Genomic DNA, 21,882 nt, shown 5'->3' on the forward strand with positions numbered 1-21,882 from the left:
GTCTAATTGCGAAAGGGTCACACATCGCATGAAATTGCTCATCTTAGGGAGCGGGAGGGACCTTGGCCCTATTTGGTTTAGCATTTAGCCAAGGGAGTTTGAGAAAATGCAAATACCTTTAGGCTAAAAGCCTTTTTCAAAATGTAAGTAGTGTTTGGTAAAGTGTATTTTAAAAACACATTTGGAAAGCAACTTTGATGTAAATGTTGTTTGGTGAAAAATGAACTTTGTAAAATATTTTTTCTATTTGAAAAAAAGGCGGCGGCGACCGGTGGCGGCGGCGGCGACGGAGGCGGCGGCTGCGGCGACCGGTGGCGGCGGCGGCGACGGAGGCGGCGGCGGCACCGGCGACCGGCCGCCACCAGGGGCGACAGGCGGCCGCGACCGGAGGCCAATGGGCGATGGCGGTGGGGGCAAGCGAAGGTGACAAAATTAAAATAATAATAAAAATAGTTGCATTTGGCAAAAGTCATTTAGTCCAAAGTGAGCTAAAAAATAAACCAAACGCCATTTGTATTTAGCTAAAGGACTTTAGAGCCTCAATGCTCATTTGAAATGTTGAACCAAATAGGGCCCTTGTCTGCACAAGCTTCGTCAAAACACTCCCGAAGAAATTCAAGGAGAGAGAGAGAAGAAATCCTAGCCCAAGATGCAACAAAAGAAGAACCCGTCAAGGCAACTTTTCTGTAGCAACTCCAGCCCCGACGCGTCGCGAAGATTGATGAATGCCCCCACAAGTCGAAAGCCACGCTGCAGGAGAGGTGGGGAGACCGGTTCAACCCCTGAATTCGAACTGATCTCACGACTTGTCGAAGCCTTTCGACCAAAGGCTCGAGTCGAGACTCGATCGCCCCGACCGGTTGATATGAATATAAAAGAACAGATCCCGTCGCACTGAAACCGAAGCTAACAGTTAAACACCACCCATCGCCATCTCTCTTTAAAAACTCTCTTTCTCTCTCTCTCTCTCGGCACGCGGTCCTTCGGTCCTTCCATACACGTTTACGCGGCCTCTACACTTCCTCCTTATTTGTACTGCCCCCCACGTCGGCACTCCCACTCACCACCTTCCTCCCACGTTCTCTCTCTGTCTCTCTGTCTCTCTCTGCTCCCACCTGTCGCCAGCTCTCTGAGTTGGAGCAGAGTGCCGACAATGGCCACCCCCAGCGCCGCCCACCATCAAGAACGGAGGCCACGCGTCATCCCCGCTGGCTTCGTGTTCGACCCTTCGTCTTGTGCCCCTCGTTTGGTCCCTCGACGAGGCCAGGTCCTCAAGAACGTCCTCAAAGCCCTCTTCTCCCCGTTGCTCTGTCTCAAGAAGCGGGCCACGAATCGTCGTAAACCCTCCTCCGTTTGTCCCTCCTGAAACCGGTGCTCGATTTCTGATTGGTTTCCCTAGGAGCCCCCATTCCATTCATTCTGTTTTAGTTCAGGATCCCAATCCCGTTATGGCGATGACCCAGTTCGGCTTCGGCGCAATTTGAATTTCTCTTCTTTTCAGACGCTACTTTTTAGTTTTTGACTCTGTTTCTGCAAGTGAAAGAAAGGCCTCTGCTTCTGGCTCTGCGTGGCCGAGACAGAAAGCTCTCGTTCTTCAGGAATTTCTCGCTGGCGACTCTGTCTGATCAAAACCCCTGGTTTTGGCTGATGATGGGGAAAGCAGGCTCTGGCTCATCCAAACCCCAAGCGGAGGACTTTCCTTAAGTTTTGTCTAGCTCAACTTGTACACTCTGTTTTTCATTTTTATGTTTTTTTTTTCAGATTCTTTTCGCTTGTCTCATTACCACACTTGCAGAGTTTGTAACACAGACATTGGACTGGCTACACTAAAGCTTTAGCTTCATCTTCAATATAATCGTTTTCTCCATCGAAAAGTTCCCCGGGGCCTTGATGGTGCACCGTTCTTGTTCTTCTCTAAAGTTTCGATAATGAGAATCGAGCTGAAAATGAAATGTACGATGAACGCGCAGACTAAATAACCGCTTTTCCAATGGTCCCCGCCAATGTAATTTGTGGGGGTTTCCGTTCGACTCTTCGCTCGTTTAAACCCTGAAAGGAGGAAACCCATCAAAGATTCAAGGTCATGTGATGAGAATCTTGTCCACGTTTAAACCGATTTGATGCTGTGAAGCATCTTTGATCTTACGATAATATTATCGAGTAGCTACTCTGTCGCTCTATCCGCGTCGAGCGTATCGCACGTGTATTTGCACATACATTATGTATAGAGAGAGTGTTAATTAAACAATACAAGCATGATTGCGATGTGTATATTAAGAGAACATCCCCTCTCCGAGACGCGCCTCACGGATGCGGTCGATGCGAAAGATGCTGCCGGTGCCATCACGCATCGACGCGTAAGAAAATAGAAACTGTTGACCGTGTAGGAATGGAACCTTTTCTTCCTCCCACGCAGATGGATTGGATAGAAGCCAAAAAGCTATCATCATCATCTAAGCTAATTAATGGGTGATGTAGACATGCATTAGACAGTAATAATTATCAAATCCGAGAGAAATCGTACAAACGTGCAAGAGGTCAAAGCAAAATTTCGTAAAGCAATTGCCCCGCGTCGAGACGATCTTTGCATCCATTTGCACAAGTGACACTCGAAATTCAATCATCCGCTCGTTGAGAACTGAAGGGCTCGGCGGAGTGTAATGGTAAAAAAAAACCCCTACATTTAATTTTTCAAAGACATTTACCATCTAAATATCGAGCTGAAGTACAATCGTAGCGGACGAGCCATATCGAACGAGTTGGTACCATTGATCGTTCTTAATCGTTACTAAACGATGGAGCACGAGGCTTGACTCGCGAGCACCACCGGACCCCTTCATTAATCGCCAATAGTTTCATTTTTCGAAGAAAGAAAGAGACTAGTTCAATGCCACCCGGTGACCCTACGACCGTGCCTTACTTCCTCTTACGTGTGTCTTTATTGCAGAATCCAACAAAGCCAACTCTCAATTCGCCAACAGCTAGAAGTCAAGGAACACCGGTCATGGGTTGGGGGCAGTTCTATCATTCTATGTCCGGTCGTAACTTCTTGCCGCGCCGGCTGCTATTTAAGTAGATAAGATCTTTGATGATTAATCAAGTTTACTTACCTAATTGTAAAGTCGCCCAAAATTAAGTGGCTCCCGGTGAATTTTACCTCCGACGGCAGGACCCTCGAAGTGACAATCACCGAGGAAAAGCTAGAATTATTTTCAAAGGCTATGACCAGCAGGACCCCTCGAAGTGACGACCACCGATTGATCGAGTCCTGTTGCTCATCTCATCCGTGTGGTTGTACGGAGGACGAGTTGACTTTTAATCTCACGCGCCAGAAGCTATTGAATTCCAGCGTCCGGAAGCAATGAACGGAGGCAAGGGATTAACAAGCTCTACGGTTCAATCAATCTTTGACCAAAACCCGACATTTAATTAATCCTTAAAAATGCAAGATTAAGGACGCCCCACCGTTGGAAGCGGGTCTCGATGACGGTCAACGCGTTTTGGATGCGTTTCTCACTGCTATTCATCGTTATGTTTTCCTTTTTTTCTTTCATGGGTAAGTTGAGTTTTAATTCGTTGACAAAAAGGTGGATTATAGCAAATCCGAGTTCAACCCGCAGTTCAATTACAAGCCTCGCCGAGCACGGAGGACAACTTTACATGTTTCTCCGAGCTGAAGCACAACTGTAGCAGACGAGCCATATCGAAAGAATTGGTGCCATTGGTTGTTCTTAATCCAAGTTACATCTTATCTTCAAACGCGGGGATCTCGCGGTTAACAATTACGTTTAGGGCTCGTATCGTTTGGCTATCGACGAATGCGCCTCGGACACATTCATTAATTGCCAATACTTTCATTTTCAGAAAAAAAGAAGAAAAGAGGCCAGTTCAATCCCACCCGGCGACCGTGACACTACGACCGTGCGTACTTCCTTTTACGTGTCTTTGTTGCAGAATCCAACAAGCCAATTCTCAATTCTCCAACCGCTGAAAGTCTAGGAACTATGGTCATGGGTTGGGGGTAGTTCTATGTCCGGTCGTGACTTCTTGCAACACCGGCTGCTATTTAAGTAGATAAGGTCTTTGATGATTAATCAAGTTTACTTACCTAATTGTAAAGCCGCCCAAAATTAAGTGCCTACCGGTGAATTTCACCTCCGACGGCAGGACCCTCGAAGTGACAACCACCAAGGAAAAGCTAGAATTATTTTGGAAGGCTATGACTAGCAGGACCCTCCAAGATTACTATCTCGTCACTACAAAATTAACATTATATCAAAGCATGGTTAGGCCATATTGGTTTATTGGGAATGAGAAGAGTGGATTGGGAACGAGACCCCATTCCCTTTGGTACGGTGCTTGCTAACTTGGAATAAAGAGGAATAAAAATAGATACAACGTTTCGCTTTTTCTAAAAAAATGATTGCATGTATCGTCCGCACAAATGAATGAACAAAAAATATTTCCGTCGTCTATCAAAATAGAAATACATAAAGTGTTGTGGGTAATGAAAAGGAAAAATTTTCCATTGGCTAGTTATTTAAACGATGCAAGCGGGTCGTTTTTAGGAACATATTTTTGAAATCATCCATTTTTCGCAAAACTAAGTGGAGAGAACACGAAAAGAGGCTTCATCGCCATGTATCCATTAATATAGGTCCCGAAAGGCTATGGACATTCGTCGTGGCTCATGTAGCAATCCCCATTGCTCTTGGGCTTGAAAGCAGCCTTAAGCCCAAAACTGTGGTGATGGTTTTAAGTATTTTTTTAATTTTTTTTTTTACTAGAGAAAAAGTAATCCGCACTTTCTCGAATATTCTTTCTTTCGATCCCAAAAAAAAAAAAAAAAAAAAAAAGACTGTTTCTTTTTTTTTCTTGTAGTAACTTCGAGTTCGTACGGCATGTACTCTGCAAGGTGCTCTAATGTTTTCAATTCGGTAGTGATGAAAATTGAAACCTTGTGTGTTTACAATAAGCAGAGATTTGCCATATCTAAGTCAAATGTGTGCGAATACAGGGTGCTCTCTGAGTGCCCGTACGTTCCAGATGTCAGAATCGAAGTGCCCTGGAGACAAAATTCGTCCATTTTAGGAATCGGAGTTCGTCCGCCGCCATCAATTTTATCTTTCTTAGGCTCCTCCGGTTCCGAAAATGTTTTCTAAATAGTTCATCATCTTGATATGAAGTCTTAATATGAATCGAAAATTATTTTCCGTCGTTTTGGAAAGGAAAACTTGATTTTATTATCCTAACAACTCCTGCACCATTCATGTAATATACGGGAATACCCAACAGCCGAGATCACGCAATTTCTCGGGCCAAGCTACCAAGCACCCGAGCACGGGCGTCGAGGACCTGGTCACGGCCTTGATGGACTCGGGCTCGAGCGCCGGTGACTTGGGCGCCGGAGCCACGTGCCCTAGCACGGTCGCTAGGGTCCTGAGCACAAGCATTGGGGTCTTGGGCCTAACCTTTGAGACTTTGACCTACCACCATGGACCCATACCTAAAGCCACTAACTTAGCTAGACATGGGAGCCGGGTACCTAAGTGGCACCGACACCGACACTTGATACGCAACATGATACAAGACGCCAACACATCATTTCTATAAATAAAAAAAATAGAGAATTCCGACACGTTGAGATATATTGTATATTAAATATATATTTTTATATATACCTAGCGATTAGTTTCTTCTTCTTTTTCTTCTATTAGGGACTCGCGATTAGTTTTTTTTTTTTTTTTTTTTATGGATGCATATATTAATTTTGAAATGATTGGATATATGACTTAAGTATGTATATATATCTACATTTTGACCCCTAATTTATTGAAAAATTTTAAAACTAATTTCGTGCTTGTTGGAATAGCGTGTCGGGATGCTAGACTCGTGCATCGCTTCCACCTATTGACCATATGTCGATCACATGTCGGAGAGTGTCAGACATGTATCGAAGTCCGACGAGCATCCGACACGATGTGTGAACCTCCGGAGAGTATCCATTCTTCCTAACCAAGTACCCAAGCATGGACACTAGGGACCTTGGAATGGTTGCCAAGGACCCTACCACGAGCTACGAGGTTCTAGGCATGGCCTCCGGGGACTCCAGCATAGGCACCAAGGTCCTAGGCCCAACCTCTTGGACCCAGCCATGGGCAACAACAACTAGGGCATGAGAGTCGGGTTTCGGGGCACGGGTATTGGGATCTTAGGTCCGGCCTTCGTAGACTCGGGCACGGCCTCAATGGACTCGGACCTGGAGCACTAGTGACTTGAGCATAAGAGCTAGGTTCCCAAATGCAAAACTAAGGTCTTGGGCTTGCCCATAAGGGACAGGAGTTAAGACTGTGTAGATCCGGACTCGATCGTCGAGTAACCTTTCCCAGCCTCGTTGGACTTGGGATCGAGAGTCGAGAAGTCGAATATGGGCACGGGCATCGGGCTTCAAGCATGACCACCGGGGGGGCATGGGCACCAGAGTCTTGGGCCCAAACTTGGATCGGGGCACGGGAAAGGAACCAAGGTGTCGAGCTCGATCGTAGAGGACTCGAGCGGGAGCGTCAAGGTTCTCGTGCCCAAGCGCTAAGATTTCTGGTCCAAGCACTATTGTATAATCATATTATGAAAAATGATTTCTGATTTTCAAAAGATGAAACCATCTTCATAAATTTGAGTGTAGATTTTCTGTTGACTATGAGAAGACCTTGCGTTGGTTCATTTTCCTACGAGATCCATAACGCCAAAAATAAGAAAAATATTTATCGTCAAAAAATATTTTACGAAACAAACAGAGCCATAATACTTGAAGTCTTGCCCATCTTCGTCCCGAAGAGTGCTTGGAATTTATTTTCCATGAGTCCTGCGTTGTACTTTTTATGCCTTATTCTCATATTGCAGATGCTGAATTATCATAGGTAGAGGATGATAGTCCTTTAAATGCAACTAAAAAACTACGGCTATACCATACAAGATTCCATCTTTCGTATTTATAGTTTTCCATACTCAGTCACTCTTTACTATAAAGTTTCAAGACTTCCAATAAACAAATTTCGAATTTGATAGCATCCGGTGCAACTTTTAGTTTTACGGATGTAGATACATGACTATCTAAAAGCCCATGAAACATCATATAAATTTCATGAATCGATTAAATCTAGGCATTTGCCCGACACAACTGACCTTGATCCAAAATAATTGGCACGCAACCGATGAAATTTGATGTGCGAAGTCTCATTCTTAGACAAGAAACCCTCCGACTTCCAAATCAATTACAATTAGAAGAAGACTATGTGCCACGGTCCGAAGGCTAACGTCATGAGGTGTGATATTCCGACGTCGTAAAAATCCCCCCGGACCAAAGTTGGATCGTGTTGGAGAAAAATCTTTTTGTCATTATCGCTGGCGATGGAAAAGCAAAAGGCGAAGATAATATTCTCACGTTTACCTATAAACTCTCTCTCTCTCTCTCTCTCTCTCTCTCTCTCTCTCTCTATTTCACTTTGTGTTTTTTTTGCTAATTCGTCAAAGAAAAAGAGAAGAGACATAGGTCATTGTTGACTAAATAAGGGCATGTTTAAAGCATCATGTCCAGAATTCCACGAAAAAATTTACTTTTCTTTATGCTCCATTCTCTAAAGTTAGTTTAGAATAGATTAACTCTCTCTATAATTCTTGATACTGCTTAAACCCAAAGCCACAAGAATGAACGGAGATTCCAAGTTCTTTCTTTCTTTTTCTTTCTTTTTCTTTCTCTCTCTCTTTTCTTTTTTTGGCTAAAGGAGATTCTCCGGTATAGATTTTGATATATCGAGGAAGTTCCATTATTCTCGTAAGCAGCCTATCGAGTCAGTATTTTATCACATCAATTAAGATTATTTCACCTAAAGTAAGACATATCAGCGATTCAGACTTTCGCATATTCATCGATTTGGAGTCGGTGACTTGTCCCTTTTATAAGGATGAGAGAGGAAAACGAGATGAAAAGAAAGATCGAATGACTTGAACAATAGAAAAATAAAAAATCAAGGACACAAAGGTCAAAAGTTTCTTCACCTGCACTGATTAATTAATATAAAAAGTATATGTTATAAACGACAAACGACTAATCCACATCAATCGTTACCATTTTTCCACTAAAGTTGGTGCACATGGCATTACATGATGCCGTGCCTTCCAGCTATAACACGCTTGTCTTACTTTTAATTATTTTCTCGATTGAAAGAAAAAGTCACCATTTGCAATATTATAGGGAAGATATATAATTGTAAATTTTAAGTCAATGATAGAGGATGTTAATAGACAAAAGGACACCAGTTTATGTCTAATTTGAAATCGTGTATTAAAATTAATTGATTGAGAAGCAAACAAATCATAGTCGGAGGTCCTTGTTAAAATAAAAGGGGGAAAAAAAAAAGTAACCCATCCTCGGATTGACCGAGTGATGAGGACGATCACATACTTTCAGGTTGTGAATACGATTCGAGTATCGGGGAATTCGAATTCAAATAAGTACCATGGCGATGGGTTGTTGTGCCAATTTCCTTACTAGTAGCTGGGTGATTACAGTCGTCCTCCTAGTTTTTTTTTTTTTTTTGGTCGAAAGAAAGATTCATTCATTTTTCTAAATAATACACGAGAGGTACATAGAAGGTTTCAATGCTAACAAATCCCAAATAACTATAGAACATAGCAAATGTCATAAAACAAATAACAAAACACAATCTGCAACTAGAAGCACACTATCGTTCTTCAAGAATAGATTTGTCACAGTAAATGATTAGTACATGAACACTAGGTTCAATGATGAACACGCGCCGAGATAAAAAGGGCATAGAAGTATTAGTCCTTAGTCTCTTTAAACCCGCCAAAAGAAAGCAAAGAAATTCAGTTTGTGCAACAAAATCTGAGCAAATTCACATAGCATTCACAATACGTAGATAAAGAGAAACTTTCTTTTGACGGTAAGTTCCTAAATAGTATAAAGACATGTCATATATGCTCTTCAAAATTCGGAAATAAATCCTAGACTGAAAATGAATATCATAAGTAAGATAGCAAGTGGCGGCTCCAACCAGTGCTGAAAAAAATGGGTCTAAACTGGAAAAAAAAAAAAAACAGACTCAAAACCTAGAGAGAAGAAAAATTGAATTCGAATGTCGAAAACGACGTCGGATGAGTTTACCTAATTGTGTTATAAAAATAATTAAAAAATGTAGGTTAAATAAAAGTCCCAACATAGGAAAATCCAATAATTAGAGAAAGATCCATGGGTCGTCCTTGAGGTCCTACGTGTTGGATCCTGTCTTGAGATCTGCAAGGGCGTTGAAAGTAGCGTTGACCTACGAAGAAGACGACATCGCATGGCAACATCATGCCCAGGAATTTACTAACCTAACTCCAATTGCAATGCAATCCCGTGGCCGGTAGGCCACTGATTTTATATTCATTATCGCATACTTTAAATGTCCCTATATTCGTTACACATAATGACGTCATTATTGTTTTTTATTTTTTTGGTGTAATTTTTTAAAGAACATAACAATATTTTAGTAAATTCTAAGCATTTGATTCACCTGGTGACTGAATCTTAACTGATACTATGGTCCAAAACTTTAAATAGATACGATCAATTTATGAACTGTCCTAGAATGTGCGAAATTCTCTAAAACGTTTACTAAAAGTGCAATCTAACACCGCCGCAAAGGTGAAATTAATTTCCCAATCTAACTAATTTTGAAAATCTTTAGATTTTGGAGCATACGATTATGCACTTAGCATTATCTAAATAGACGCGATACCATCCATTGTGCACCTACATCATCTTTATGCTTTTGCGTCTCTAGAGAAGTCATGTTTTCAAGATTCTATTGCGAGTGCCTTAAGGGTACTTGCTATGCAATTAATGACGGACAATTGCAGTTCCAATATGTTGATTGTCCCTAGTTATGTGTTTTATTATAGAAAAAACGTGATCCTTCTTTATTTATTATGATTAACAAGAAGTTAAGCATGGTTTGTGCAGCTTCTAAACTAAAAATCTGCTACGCCGAGTCAACTACTAAACTAATTCAGTCCTTGCAGACAATTAAGAGGAAAGGATCTGTCTGTCTCTTTAACAACCACGCCGTTGTCGCATCAAGGTGCCTCAAGGTCTAGGCACGCATTGATTAATTACGGCTACATTAGCGGTGACTGGCGGCCTAACTATTTTACACACACAAAAATCGTAGGAGACACATAACTGCTACATAGGAGCTCAATAAATTGACCTGATACATATGCATGCCATGTTTAGTACTGGTGATTATTGTTAGACTATATATACTATCGAAACCACACTTTCATTTATTAACTTAAGTTCTTAAAATAATTATCAATGGTCCCGCAAAATCTCATATTATATAAAAGCGGGGGATCCCGAGTTTAGGCCTCTCTAGGTCCATATTTGTCTACATAATTTAAACTTTTAAAACAGTTAGCTACGATCATCCATAAAATCTCACAATTAATATGACAAGTGATAAAAGTCGACACTTGCCATAGATACTCCAACTAGGCATTGACTCGTGCAAATAAGTCAGAACTTTCGATTGATTCGCCCGAGCGTAAATCTAAGCTAGTCGATGTTAAAAGGACCCATCAATCATAAGCTAGCAATAACATGATTTTGTTTTTCAAATTTCGAGATCTAACCCCATATTTTGTGAAGCAAAGAACATCAAATGACTAAAGAGCATAGGACCATTCTATCAAATCTTCTTGATGTAAAATATGTTGCAGAGGTTGTGGGTCACTCCTTTTGCCTCCAAATATGTCTGTCGCACGAACTACAATTCACAGAAAAAGCATTGTCCTCTCTTTTTTCTTTTTTTCCTTTTTCTTTCTATTTTTGCCCTCAGCTTCTAATTTTTGCTTTTTCGTCCTTTGCTCTTTAACTCTTTCCAATCTTTTTTCTTCTTCACGCAACCTTCCGAGTTCTCAGATTCTTCTATTCCCTCTCTTTTACTCAGGAGGTCCATATTGAATCCGAAAGATCCATCAAAAGAATACGAAAATTTAAAGCAGTAAAAAAAAGTGTGGGAGACAATTAAGATAAACACAAACTTTCTGGCATTTCAGCTACTGCTGAGCTTAATTACACCTTAAACCCACACATGAAATAAACTGTACAATCGTAGACAAAAATTACGTAACCATTACGTCGAATATACATCAAACCGTACAAGCACAACTCAAGCCAGACCAAACATTTTACGTACTTCCGTCTATCTTGCTCTCCCGCCTGATTGCCAATCGGCGCGAGAGAAATCGACGCAAGATATATTAAAGACTAATTCACGAAATCGATTTACAAAGTGACGTGATTAACTAGGAGAATGCCGTATCAAGCACCCGTCAAGAAATGGCGCGTCTATTTGTAAATCGATTTTGCAAACGGGTCTTCGATAATTTTTGTTTGAAAGCCGAATTGATAATGTGACGGAAATATTTGCCCCAACTTTGGTTTTTGAGTAGCGACAACTAATATTGCTTTCGTTTTTTGGTTCATGAATTTAACCTTTGGTGCGAATGATGGTGATGGTGCCTCGTCCTTGAGTGTGGAGTCGGGTGAGAGCGACGACAGCTTTGCCGGAGAGGCCAGGACCATGAGGGGACACGCAGGGGCGACAAGCGAAGTCCCCGACCGGATGCCTGACCGGCCGGGTTGGCGGCATGAGGAGCCTCTCGTTGATGTCATTCAGCGTCACGTCCCCGTCGGCGCCGCCGGGCTTCACCACCGCGAACGGGTACACCACCCTCCTCAGCACCACCCTCTCCTGGCTCCTCACCTTCTCACCGCCACATCCTCCTGCACCCATTTCGTTTTCATTCTTAGCAAAAAGAAGAACAAAAACAGTGCCAGGGTTACCTTACCAAAAAAAAAAAAAAAAAACAGTGCCAGGGTTTTCTCAAAGGCAAAAAAACAAAAGTTTATACGAAAATGGGGTGATTTTTTCTCCTTACTTATAGAAAGAGAAAGAAAGATAATCCCGAAATGCAAATACCCATCGAGCAAAATTTTATCACCTCACGTGGGACCAATGCCAACATATGTATGACTTGTATAATGATGTAATAATTCTATAGACTACGTAATATCAGTCTGCTTTGGATTTGAGCATGTCGTGAGAGAGAGAGAGAGAGACTCTTGCGTACCAGATGAAGGTATGGCATCGAGAGTGAACCGGACTTCTTTGTCGGAGCCGGACTTGGTGAGTGACGACGACTCTTTGAACGGCGAGGAGGAATCCAGCGACGACACGACGTCTTCTTGCGTCTTAACTTCAGGAAAAAAGTTAGTGTCCTCGCTCGCCCTGCTCCTTGAACTCGCCATTTCATCTACAGTACCATAATTCAAAAACATCATCAGACACAAACAACCGCCACAGAATCATCGCGATCCAAGCAGTGACACGATCTCGCACCTGAGAGCCTGGTGAAACTAGTTATTTCGCTCGCGCCATTGTAATTCTCGTCGATGCCCCATCCGCAAGTCGAGTTCCAGTAGCCCTGCCCAGAAAGAATCAACCAATGTGATGAACTTGGAAACCAATCAATTTCTCCACGCTCTCAACTACTCGAGGGACACTAAAGTTCCTCACCAGCGCACGGTCATCGTCGAATTCTTTGGCGGCCCGGTCCTCGCCGCAGAACGAGAGCCGGCGCCGCTTCGACCGGTCGCCGAACTCGAGCAACGCGTCCTCGAGGTATCCCGTGGAGAGGTCGTGATCCGAGTCCAAGTCCGAGAAGTAGGGCGGGGTGCTGCCCATGACTGCACTCGACATCACTTCCACAGGATGAGACGAACGAAAGATCATCATAGTCTGGAGTTAACTCTGAAGAGCTCAACTCTCCGCATATAAAACCACAAGGACGGACGCATCACGACAGACAACAACAGTGGAAAGCAACCGAAGAACGAACCCACGAAGAAAAAGAAGGGACAGAGAAAGGAAAAAGGAGGGGTTACCTAAGGACATGTCTGCGTTGAGAACTCCAAGGTTGTGGAGATCCCAACCTAGGGAAGAACAGTGTGGGCTATTGCTATTACCCATGTCCGACTCAATCACCATTTGAATCATGCGCTAGTGAGTTCCCCTGGTCATGTGGGCATTCTATTCTATTCTACAGGATCCATTTATGGGCGAGGAGGGCAAGAAAAAAGGACCGAAGGAAGGAAAAAACAGTGGGATGACATGATTTTGGACGGATCGGTCATCAGTCAACGGCGAGGGAAGGAGAAAAAGAGCTCGAAATCGAAAGTGGGCGTTTCTTGGGATACGGGGAAAAAAAATACGTGTGGGGGCCACTCTTTTGGGTAACGTTTGATTTTTTATTTTTTTTTTCAAAGTATTGAGTAATGTGGTGGGGGACTAAATAATTGCGAGGTTATGATATGATTGCTTGCTGCATGTAAAGGGCAAAGGCTGGTGTGGGCGCAATGCAATGTGGAGACACAATTCAAAATTTCAGCTTTTCCTTTTTGGCATTCCTTCTGATATGGTCATTGGTCACCACCAACCGCTTCTCCTTTTTTTAGGGGTTTTTGGGATGTGAATGATTTTTTCTCTTTCTTTCCTCTTCCCATGGTGGGGTCATATCAGTAGTCATCACGACTGCCACATTCACGTTTTCTTTCTCTTTTTTTCCCTTGCCAGAAGAAAAGGAGCAAGAAAGAAATGCGCATGGTACGTTGGAACTTCAGGCGAGTTTCCGAAATTTGATTCGCATTGGTCGGGCAAGGGTAGCCTGGCAATCGGGAAAAAAAAAAAACCCTAATTCAAAATTTCGTGAGAGTTTTCTGTGCATGGTAGTTTGTAGAGAGTGTCTTAGAAAATCGTGTCTTTACGTTGCTAAGGAACGCGAGTTTGTCATGGACCCTTTGACTTGCGATCTACACGCGACATGGACGAAATCCCTGAGTTGGACTTTCGGGAACCCTTTAATATCCAAGTCTTGAAGGATACATAAAATACTAGGAAGAAGACGAATGCACAGAGGCAAAATGTAGCTCACCTTTATGGCTTGATACGTTTGTCCTGTTGGGGAACAAGACGATCTCCTAGGTTTGGGCTTTATCTCATGTCCCCTCGGCAACTGTGGCGATGACCACTACGGCCAGGGTCGCGACCCCGCCACCGAGCCTGTGGTGGAGCCTTGAAACCCAAGTCATGCGTCGTCGTAGCAGCATAGCCCCGGTGAAGCGGTTGTCCTGGGCTTGTGTGACCTCCGACAAGGCGAAGCCGGGTCGCACGGCACGATTTTGCTGAACCAAGTGGTCGACGCCGCCAGCATGTCATCACCAGTTTGTCTAGCTAGTGCTGACGTGGCGCTAATATGTCAGTACAAATCAACATCTACCATTTTTTCATATTTAAGGAAAGGTCTCATGCGGACATAAAAAGTATAGAGTTTAGGGGCTTAATTGAAAAAAAATAAAAAAAGAAGGTTCAAAGACTTGATTAAACAAATTGAAAAAGTTTAGAAATTACTGATTCTTTATCCCTGCTTTTTAGATGGATATCAGATGTCTTTATTGCGCTTGCAGTAGTCTTCGGCGAATTCATATTAAAGCATGGAAAAATATTCTCTTTTCCTTTCTTCTCTTCGAGCTAGTATTGTTCCCAACTTCTTCTTCTTCTTCTTCTACCTTGAGTGTCCCATGGTCTCGGAGATAGCCTGGGTAGATCGTCTGAGCCGCAAGATGATTCGTCCCTTTGATGGCTTAACCAGAGAGATAAGATTTCCCCCATGGTTGAAGATTGAACGTGATATTTAGGGAAGCACTTGCGCTGTAAGGGATCTTCCCCCGATTATTTCGAATGTAAAAGCATCACATTAGTCAGGAGAAACTTTATTAAAAAAGTCCTAAATATATTGTAATTGTACCAATTCAGTCTTAAACTTTCTGTTTTACCAGTTCAATTATAAACTTTTTATATTTATATCAATTCAGTCCTTCCGGCCAATTTTGATCGGAAATCATTGATATGGCGCAATCGATGCTAACTTGGCTAATATTAAATAATATTTTATTACTTTTGAAATTTTTATTTTTAAATATTTTTTTCTCTTCTTCTTCTTCTTCCTCCTCCTCCTCCTCCTCTAGCCGGCATGGGCAAGCCTCGTCCGACCATGGCGAGCTCCCAAGTGGCTGGCAAGGGCAAGCTTCGCCCACTAGAGGAGGAAGAAGAAGAGGAGGAGAAAAAAAAGGAAATAAAAAATATTAAAACATTACTAAAAATTGGCCACATCAGCGCAAGCCACTCCAAGTCAGTAATTTATGGCCAAAATTAGGTGGAAGGATTGAAGTGGTACAAACACAAAATGTTTAGGACTAAATTGGCATGAATGCAAAAGGTTTAAGACTGAATTGACACAATCACAATATGTATATGGCTTTTTTTTTATATAATTTTCCCTTAGATAGGCTAAGTTTCATGATTAACGAGGTATTATAAAAATTGGGAGAGGGTCACGTTTGACTTGCTCCAGTTGACTCAACCACAGTGTTAAGTAAAATAAGTTGAGTCCACATTAGAGTCTTAAGGCTTCAATTTTATCTTGCAGATGTGAATGATCATGGTGCTATGCCAAAAAAAAAAAAAAAACCCTTAGGTCTATCAAAATAAATAGGAGAAGAACCATTAGTCTTGTACAGATATCCAGACAATGTAAAGGGAGTATCAAGAAAATAAGGGAGGGTAGTTGTGTGGGACCATCTTATTGGCTTGTCATTTTGAATGGTCAATCGCATTTTAGACTGGATGATGCGTGTCTTACTTTGGGAAATGTTACGCTTGATTTCCTGTTACAGCGAATGATGGCTCTAGGCCCGCCGACAGCTGGAATGACTTTGGTGTTTATTACTGTTCTTAGTGACTATTATTGTCAAGCAATTCAAAATTAGTGGATAAGCAACCAATGAACAACCAGTGCCTGGACCCGCATTGGATTAATTCCATATCCGTATGTGGGAGAATATCAAAAAAGTCATAAACCTATTATATTTATGCTAATTCAGTATTAAACCTTTTTAATATTTTTCCAAATGAGATCATCCGATCAATTTTGATGAAAACCGCTAACGTAGACAAGTACAATAATATTTTAACGTTTTTTGAATTTTTTTTCTATTTTTGCTTTACTTTTCGTTCCTTCTTGTTTAACTTAGGGTCGGCAAGGGTGGCGGATGTTGTAGGCTATAATATCATCTAGAGGAGGGTGAATAGGTGATTTAAACTAAACTTGATAAATTAATGCGAAAATAAAACAATCAAATTGAGTATTGATAAAAATGAATTGAGAACATAGTCTGAATTATATCAATGATTTGATGATATTCAGCAATGCGCAATATTCTAATAAAGTCTAAGAGTTAAGGGATAGAGAAAATTTAACACAAAGTTTATAGTGGTTCGCTTTATGCAAGCCCATGTCCAATATCTCACGTTGACGGCCTAAACAATCAATAAAATGTTACAAGAATGAGTGAAAATACTCAAGTTTGATAGGATTCTCTGTCTCACAAGATCTCTCTATCAATGTCTCTCTAGGAGTACAATTGAAGCTCACAATAGACAAGTATGTATGATTGAAGCTCTCTTTTTAACTTTGGTATTTTGGATCTTTGATCTCCCACTCTCTTCAGCTCCTTAGTCCCCCTTTCATACTACTCCACTTCCAAACGAACCTTTAGACAGCCTTATTCTCCAATCAATATGTTGGACAAAATTGCTAAAAGAAGGTCGAATAGCCGTTGAGGGAAGAGGTCGGAATCTCCGTCGAATTGATCTCCCATACAATCGAATCTTGATTTTCATAAGTTGAAGTTCATTTAGGAATGTAGTTTACCTTGATGATAATTTCCAATTAAATCTAGATGTTTTGCGATTATGAATCCGTTGCAAAACAATCGATGAAAATGATGATCAATAAAAAAAAAATTAATATAGGAATTTCAAGCTACCTTACACTGTGACAATATAAGAAGTGGAGAGTGAATATGAAAAGATATTCCCAAATCTGATTAGTTTTATTTGTCGCATAGAGTCTAAAGATATCAACTCCTTCAGAGTATTGTACTTACTGTGCTACTCCGATTAGAATTCAGCATTCGTCATTACATGAATAACACATGAGAGACAAATATTTGAGTTAAATATAAACTAAGAATAGTTTTGTCATCTTCAAAATATATATTAGGAGATTTTCTCCATAGTAGAGTCCTCGCCGATCCTGGATAAGGGCATCAAGGGCCCTCACTTTGGCCGGCATGGGCCTTGGCGAGGGCCGCGCCACCCTCTCCGGCCCTAAGCTCAACAAAAGAAAAGACAAGAAAAGGGGAAAAAAAAAAAAGGATAAAGACAACAAAAAAATATAGTTAAAAAATTTCGTAAAATTTTAAATATTATTAAAAATTATTCGCATAAGCATTGATCGTGCCGGGTAAGACCACCGACGTCCACGTCAGCAATTTCCAATTAAAATTAGCCGGATTGACTCAATTGGCAAAATATGAAAAGGTTTAGGACTCAATTGGTACAATTAAAATGTTTATGATTGAACATGTATAAATATAATAAGTTTACGACTTTTTTAGTAATTTTCTCTTTACGGACGCTTGTTGGTCCCCTAGGGATGAAGAATGAGCAAGAGGGACAGAGAGCAAAAACAATAGAGTGACTTACCAAATATGTACTGACTGATGAAACAAAATAATCATTAAATGTCAAGTATAAACCATATTGAATTTTTATTTTTATAGACCCATCTTGTTATTCTAGAATTTTAATAGCGCATTGAAGGATTTTGAATTTATTAGAAAAATTGAGGAGAAAAAACAGATAAATAAAGAATCCCTAGAATTAAAGTAGATGAAGAAAAGTTAAAACATTAATCTAAAAAGCGATTTTTTCTGGAAATGCAAATATGTAAAAGAGATCATGACACAAATAATCCATGAACTTTGGCCTTATGTGCAGTATGATCCCCGACTTTAGCAAAATGCGCAATTTTATTTCTGAATTTTTAATTTGTTAATTGTGGTCCTTGAAATTTTTTGTATATGTTCACTTTAGTCCGTAGACCGTATCAAAATGTCAAACATTGTCTCTAAACTTGAATTAATGGAAGGACAATGTGTTTAATAAATTTATATTTAACAAATTTCATATTTTCCTCCAAACGAACGAACCGTAATATTACTTTCCACACGTATAAACCCTTCGATGACTCATCAAAACGGCTTGTTTCATTAGCAGATCATAGGAAATAGATATGCAAAAGGAGGAAATACTGTTTTTTTTCCTTTTTTTTTCACTCACTACACAAGTAGCCCGCTTCAAATCGGCTCTCGGTACCATAACATAAAAACGATGCAATTGCTAGTACAATGACATGGCGTGACCGTCGGCAGAAATTGGTTTTTCCCTGTGAAAGAGGGGCAATTCATGAAATTGAGGCAGTGGAGACAAACCTTAAGAGCTCTCTACATAGATTCGCACTTCGATATCTTTCGGCCATAAAAGGAAAAGAGCGCTTTGGAGTTGGGATGAATGAACATAATGAGGCCAAACCATTATTTTGTTCCCTTGAAAAAAGGCCTATGTAGAAGAAAATTGAGGGAGACTCGATAGGCATGATGAACATGAAAGCATTGACGATCACTCACGGGCCGACACCACCTCACTTGTCCTATTCTCTAGCAAGCCTAATCATATTGGGCCGGGCTCCCTAGGTCCCTATGCGTCCGCAGCATCCTTGTTTGGCTAGCTGCAACGTCAGTGATTATCGATAAAATTATGATCAAAAAAATTATATTGAAATTTCGCGCAAAATTTTAAGACCAATTTAGCAAAATTGAAAAGCTTAGAGATGAACTGACATCCATACAATAGGTTCATAATGGATTGAGTAATTTTTTACTTGTCGCATTGATCTGCAGTTTCATTTGACGGACCCGATTGAATTTGACTTCTTTTGCTCCCTCCCAAATTCCATCCCTTACCGTGTAGCAACCATTGAATTCACCATAATTTTGGTGTCCTAACTGTTACGATCTATGATCGGAGTGAACTAGACGAACTCCAAAAGAAAACTTCAGAAGCATCTAAGCTGGTCCGCTTGTACTAACAACCTCTTCAATTAGCCACTCCTGTTGAAAGTGGTTTCATATAAATGAACAAACCTAATTTGCTTTCTTAATTTGAGAAGATCTTCTCCAATATTCACACGCCTTCAATTATATGCGTCTTCAAAGTTTGAAAATTTTTAATTTGCGTCGTCGGTTTCCTAGAATGCACTTCGATTTACAGCCGTAGGAAACAAAGATTGGTAACTTACAGAAATCGACATCTTAATGTCACAACATCAATTAGGAAAAGAATACCGCGGCAGGGAAACAATTATTTGGTACCTATCGGGTTCGTGGGAAAACCTAATAGTGTCATGCCAAACCTAATCAAATTTTCTCGAAATAATATATATAATATTTAGTATTCACAAAAAGAAATATCCATATTTTAAAGGAGTAATGCTAAGTATTGTTAGACCAATTGATCGAATGAACTTACAAAACGGTGACGACTGCAAGTGGGGTAGAGTGAAGTTCAAAATCCACAATACAAGGGGAAGATGATAGATAAGGACCACTAAGACATATCATTTCTAAGCTTTTATCCAGAAAAAGCTGACCAGGGTGCGCATGGCCTTCGAGCCAGGATTGCATCGTTCTTATGGAACAGTGTACTCTGCACGAATATTGCAATTATAAGAAATAAGAACAGCCTAAAATAGTCTAGAGTATGGAAAATGTGTATGAAAAATAGGGTGAGCGATACCAGTCGGTTCAAATTCCATCTGAAACCTGTAACATACATGTTGGAACCGATTCTTTAATTTTTGGAATCTTAAACTTACCTTGAAACCCGGAATCTACCATGTTGCAAGTTTCAAAATCTACTCGGGTTTTACCTGAATTCTTGATTGAATAATTGCAGTAAATCATCATCTTTAATGATCATAATTTGTTGCTATCATCCACTGACCACAACCCATATTTAGACACACCTAGAATATGAAACACTAACAAAGAAATGTCTCAGTCATGTTTATACACAGAAATTGAAGCTCGGACTAGCGGTTCTAGATCAAAAACTCATCATCGGATGTCATGGAATATCGCAGGATCTCGCGAAACCATAGAACAAGAAAAACATAGAGGCTTATTCTAGGTTTCAGATTTCAAGTACCTAAAACTTGAAACCTTCCTGTCGAAACCAGTTCCCCAACTTTTGAAATCTGATACCTACCCTACATACCGTAAAACCCGAAATCGGACCGATTCTCATAGGTACGGTTTTTCGATTCTCGGTTCTACCTCGAAACTATACTCATCCCTATTGAACAAGTCGCTAAACGTCGACCTACATATTGTCTTTCTAACAATAGACTATGTAGCTTCATATGCTAAATGACCAATTGTCGGCTGAGAATTCCCTGTGAGGGGGGCGAGACTGTAAATTTTAAAATGAGCAATCAACTTTGATGTATCTCAAATCTACAACTTGTAATAGCCTTTAATTTCGACATATAGACAAATTGATCGAAATAATCAACTTACTTCCACACTTCTTTCCAACGGGTCTCTTCTTGATGTTGCACCTCTTAGGGATGGTGATAGCGATTCCAAGGTTGATCCCAGCCTGCTTGGCTAGAGGAGACAGGAGAACGGCGCAGAGACATTTGGGTGCGGTCGCGATGAGCGCGCCGACTTTAGTGCAGCAAGCGGGAGGGACCTTGGCCTTTGCATTCCCAGCCGCGCTCAAGCACGGGCTCAGGCTCACCGCCGCGGTGCTGATGGGCGTTTTCCCGCACTCCCCGGCGGCAATGGCTCCTTGGAGAGAAGCCATCGAGCACACCAGGAAGAGGACCAAGGTGGCTAGGCAAGGGCACCCACTAGGTTTGGAAGCCATTTGTTAGTCTCAAATCTATTTCAGATAGATTTTTATGAAGGTGGGCTTTCAGGAACTGGGTAGGAAGATTTATATGGACTTAGAAATTTGGAGGGGCAATGGCAATGGGCACGCTAGTGGGGTGAGGTTGGTGAGAGGCTTGGTGGGGCTTGGAGGCTCACTTTTATGTTTTTTTTTATCCTTAAATTTATGGACCGGACATCATGACAATCGTGCCTTGCCACTGTCTTTGTGCAACCAGATATGATTTTACTTTGACGATTTGGATAAGCTAGTGGGGTTAAGTTCTCCAATTCCTCGCATGAAAACCAATTGGATTCTTCCATGGTGATCCACTTCGACTTCTACTTCCACAAAGGTGGTTGGTGGTGTTCGATTAGATGGCGCTTCGAATTTTTCTACATTGTGCGAACCTTGGAGCTGTCGTTCTAGGTGTTGATGCAAGAACCGGACATCACAAGCATAGCCTGAAACTTCGCTCGGAAAGCAATTTGCGTAACAATGATCGGCTCAAGGCGTCCAGGATTTGTACTCGAATTGGCCTTCCGATGCTTAAGTTCAGCATTGGAAGCTTTTGGGAGAGAAAAGTTGGTTGAGCTTAAAGTTGAGACAAGAGAATTCTTAGAGAGAAAAATTGGGGAAAATTGTCCCAAAAAAAAAAATTCTAAACATATTGCACTTTTACCGATTCAGTTCTAAACTTTTTAATTTTATCAATTCAGTACTAAACCTTTTGAATTTGTGCCAATCCATTCATAAACATTTTTTCTTATGCAAATTCAGTCATTAGCCTTTTGTATGTTTTTGCCAATTCAACTCTTTCGCCCAACTTTGACCTACTGGTGAAGACGTAGACCCAATTGGC

At 41.0% G+C, this 21,882-nt stretch overlaps 2 protein-coding genes across 4 annotated transcripts; both read right to left on the reverse strand.

The window, feature by feature from the left end:
- Positions 1–11,181: 11,181 nt before the first annotated feature.
- Positions 11,182–13,260, reverse strand: LOC115726289. 2 transcript variants are annotated; one of them, XM_048281430.1, is made up of 5 exons: positions 13,013–13,260; positions 12,645–12,814; positions 12,468–12,552; positions 12,199–12,381; positions 11,182–11,863 (listed from the first exon to the last, which is right to left on the reverse strand). In XM_048281430.1, exons 1-5 carry the CDS (start codon positions 13,122–13,124, stop codon positions 11,556–11,558), a joined length of 858 nt encoding a protein of 285 aa, XP_048137387.1. In that variant the 5' UTR covers positions 13,125–13,260; the 3' UTR covers positions 11,182–11,555. The 2 variants fall into 2 exon arrangements, with proteins under 2 accessions (XP_048137387.1, XP_030511964.1); XM_030656104.2 differs by having other exon boundaries at positions 11,182–11,851; positions 12,199–12,384; positions 13,013–13,256.
- Positions 13,261–15,631: 2,371 nt separating this feature from the next.
- Positions 15,632–21,174, reverse strand: LOC115726303 (non-specific lipid transfer protein GPI-anchored 15-like). 2 transcript variants are annotated; one of them, XR_007198746.1, is made up of 3 exons: positions 20,666–21,174; positions 19,726–19,793; positions 15,632–15,647 (listed from the first exon to the last, which is right to left on the reverse strand). XR_007198746.1 is itself a non-coding variant. In XM_048280836.1 (2 exons), the coding sequence occupies exons 1-2, from the start codon at positions 21,015–21,017 to the stop codon at positions 19,777–19,779; spliced, it is 369 nt and encodes a 122-aa protein (XP_048136793.1). In that variant the 5' UTR covers positions 21,018–21,174; the 3' UTR covers positions 19,700–19,776. The 2 variants fall into 2 exon arrangements, 1 of the variants encoding a protein (XP_048136793.1); XM_048280836.1 differs by lacking the exon at positions 15,632–15,647 and having other exon boundaries at positions 19,700–19,793.
- Positions 21,175–21,882: the final 708 nt, after the last annotated feature.

The sequence above is a fragment of the Rhodamnia argentea genome, chromosome 6 (assembly GCF_020921035.1).
Source record: "Rhodamnia argentea isolate NSW1041297 chromosome 6, ASM2092103v1, whole genome shotgun sequence".
NCBI classification, from domain to species: domain Eukaryota; kingdom Viridiplantae; phylum Streptophyta; class Magnoliopsida; order Myrtales; family Myrtaceae; genus Rhodamnia; species Rhodamnia argentea.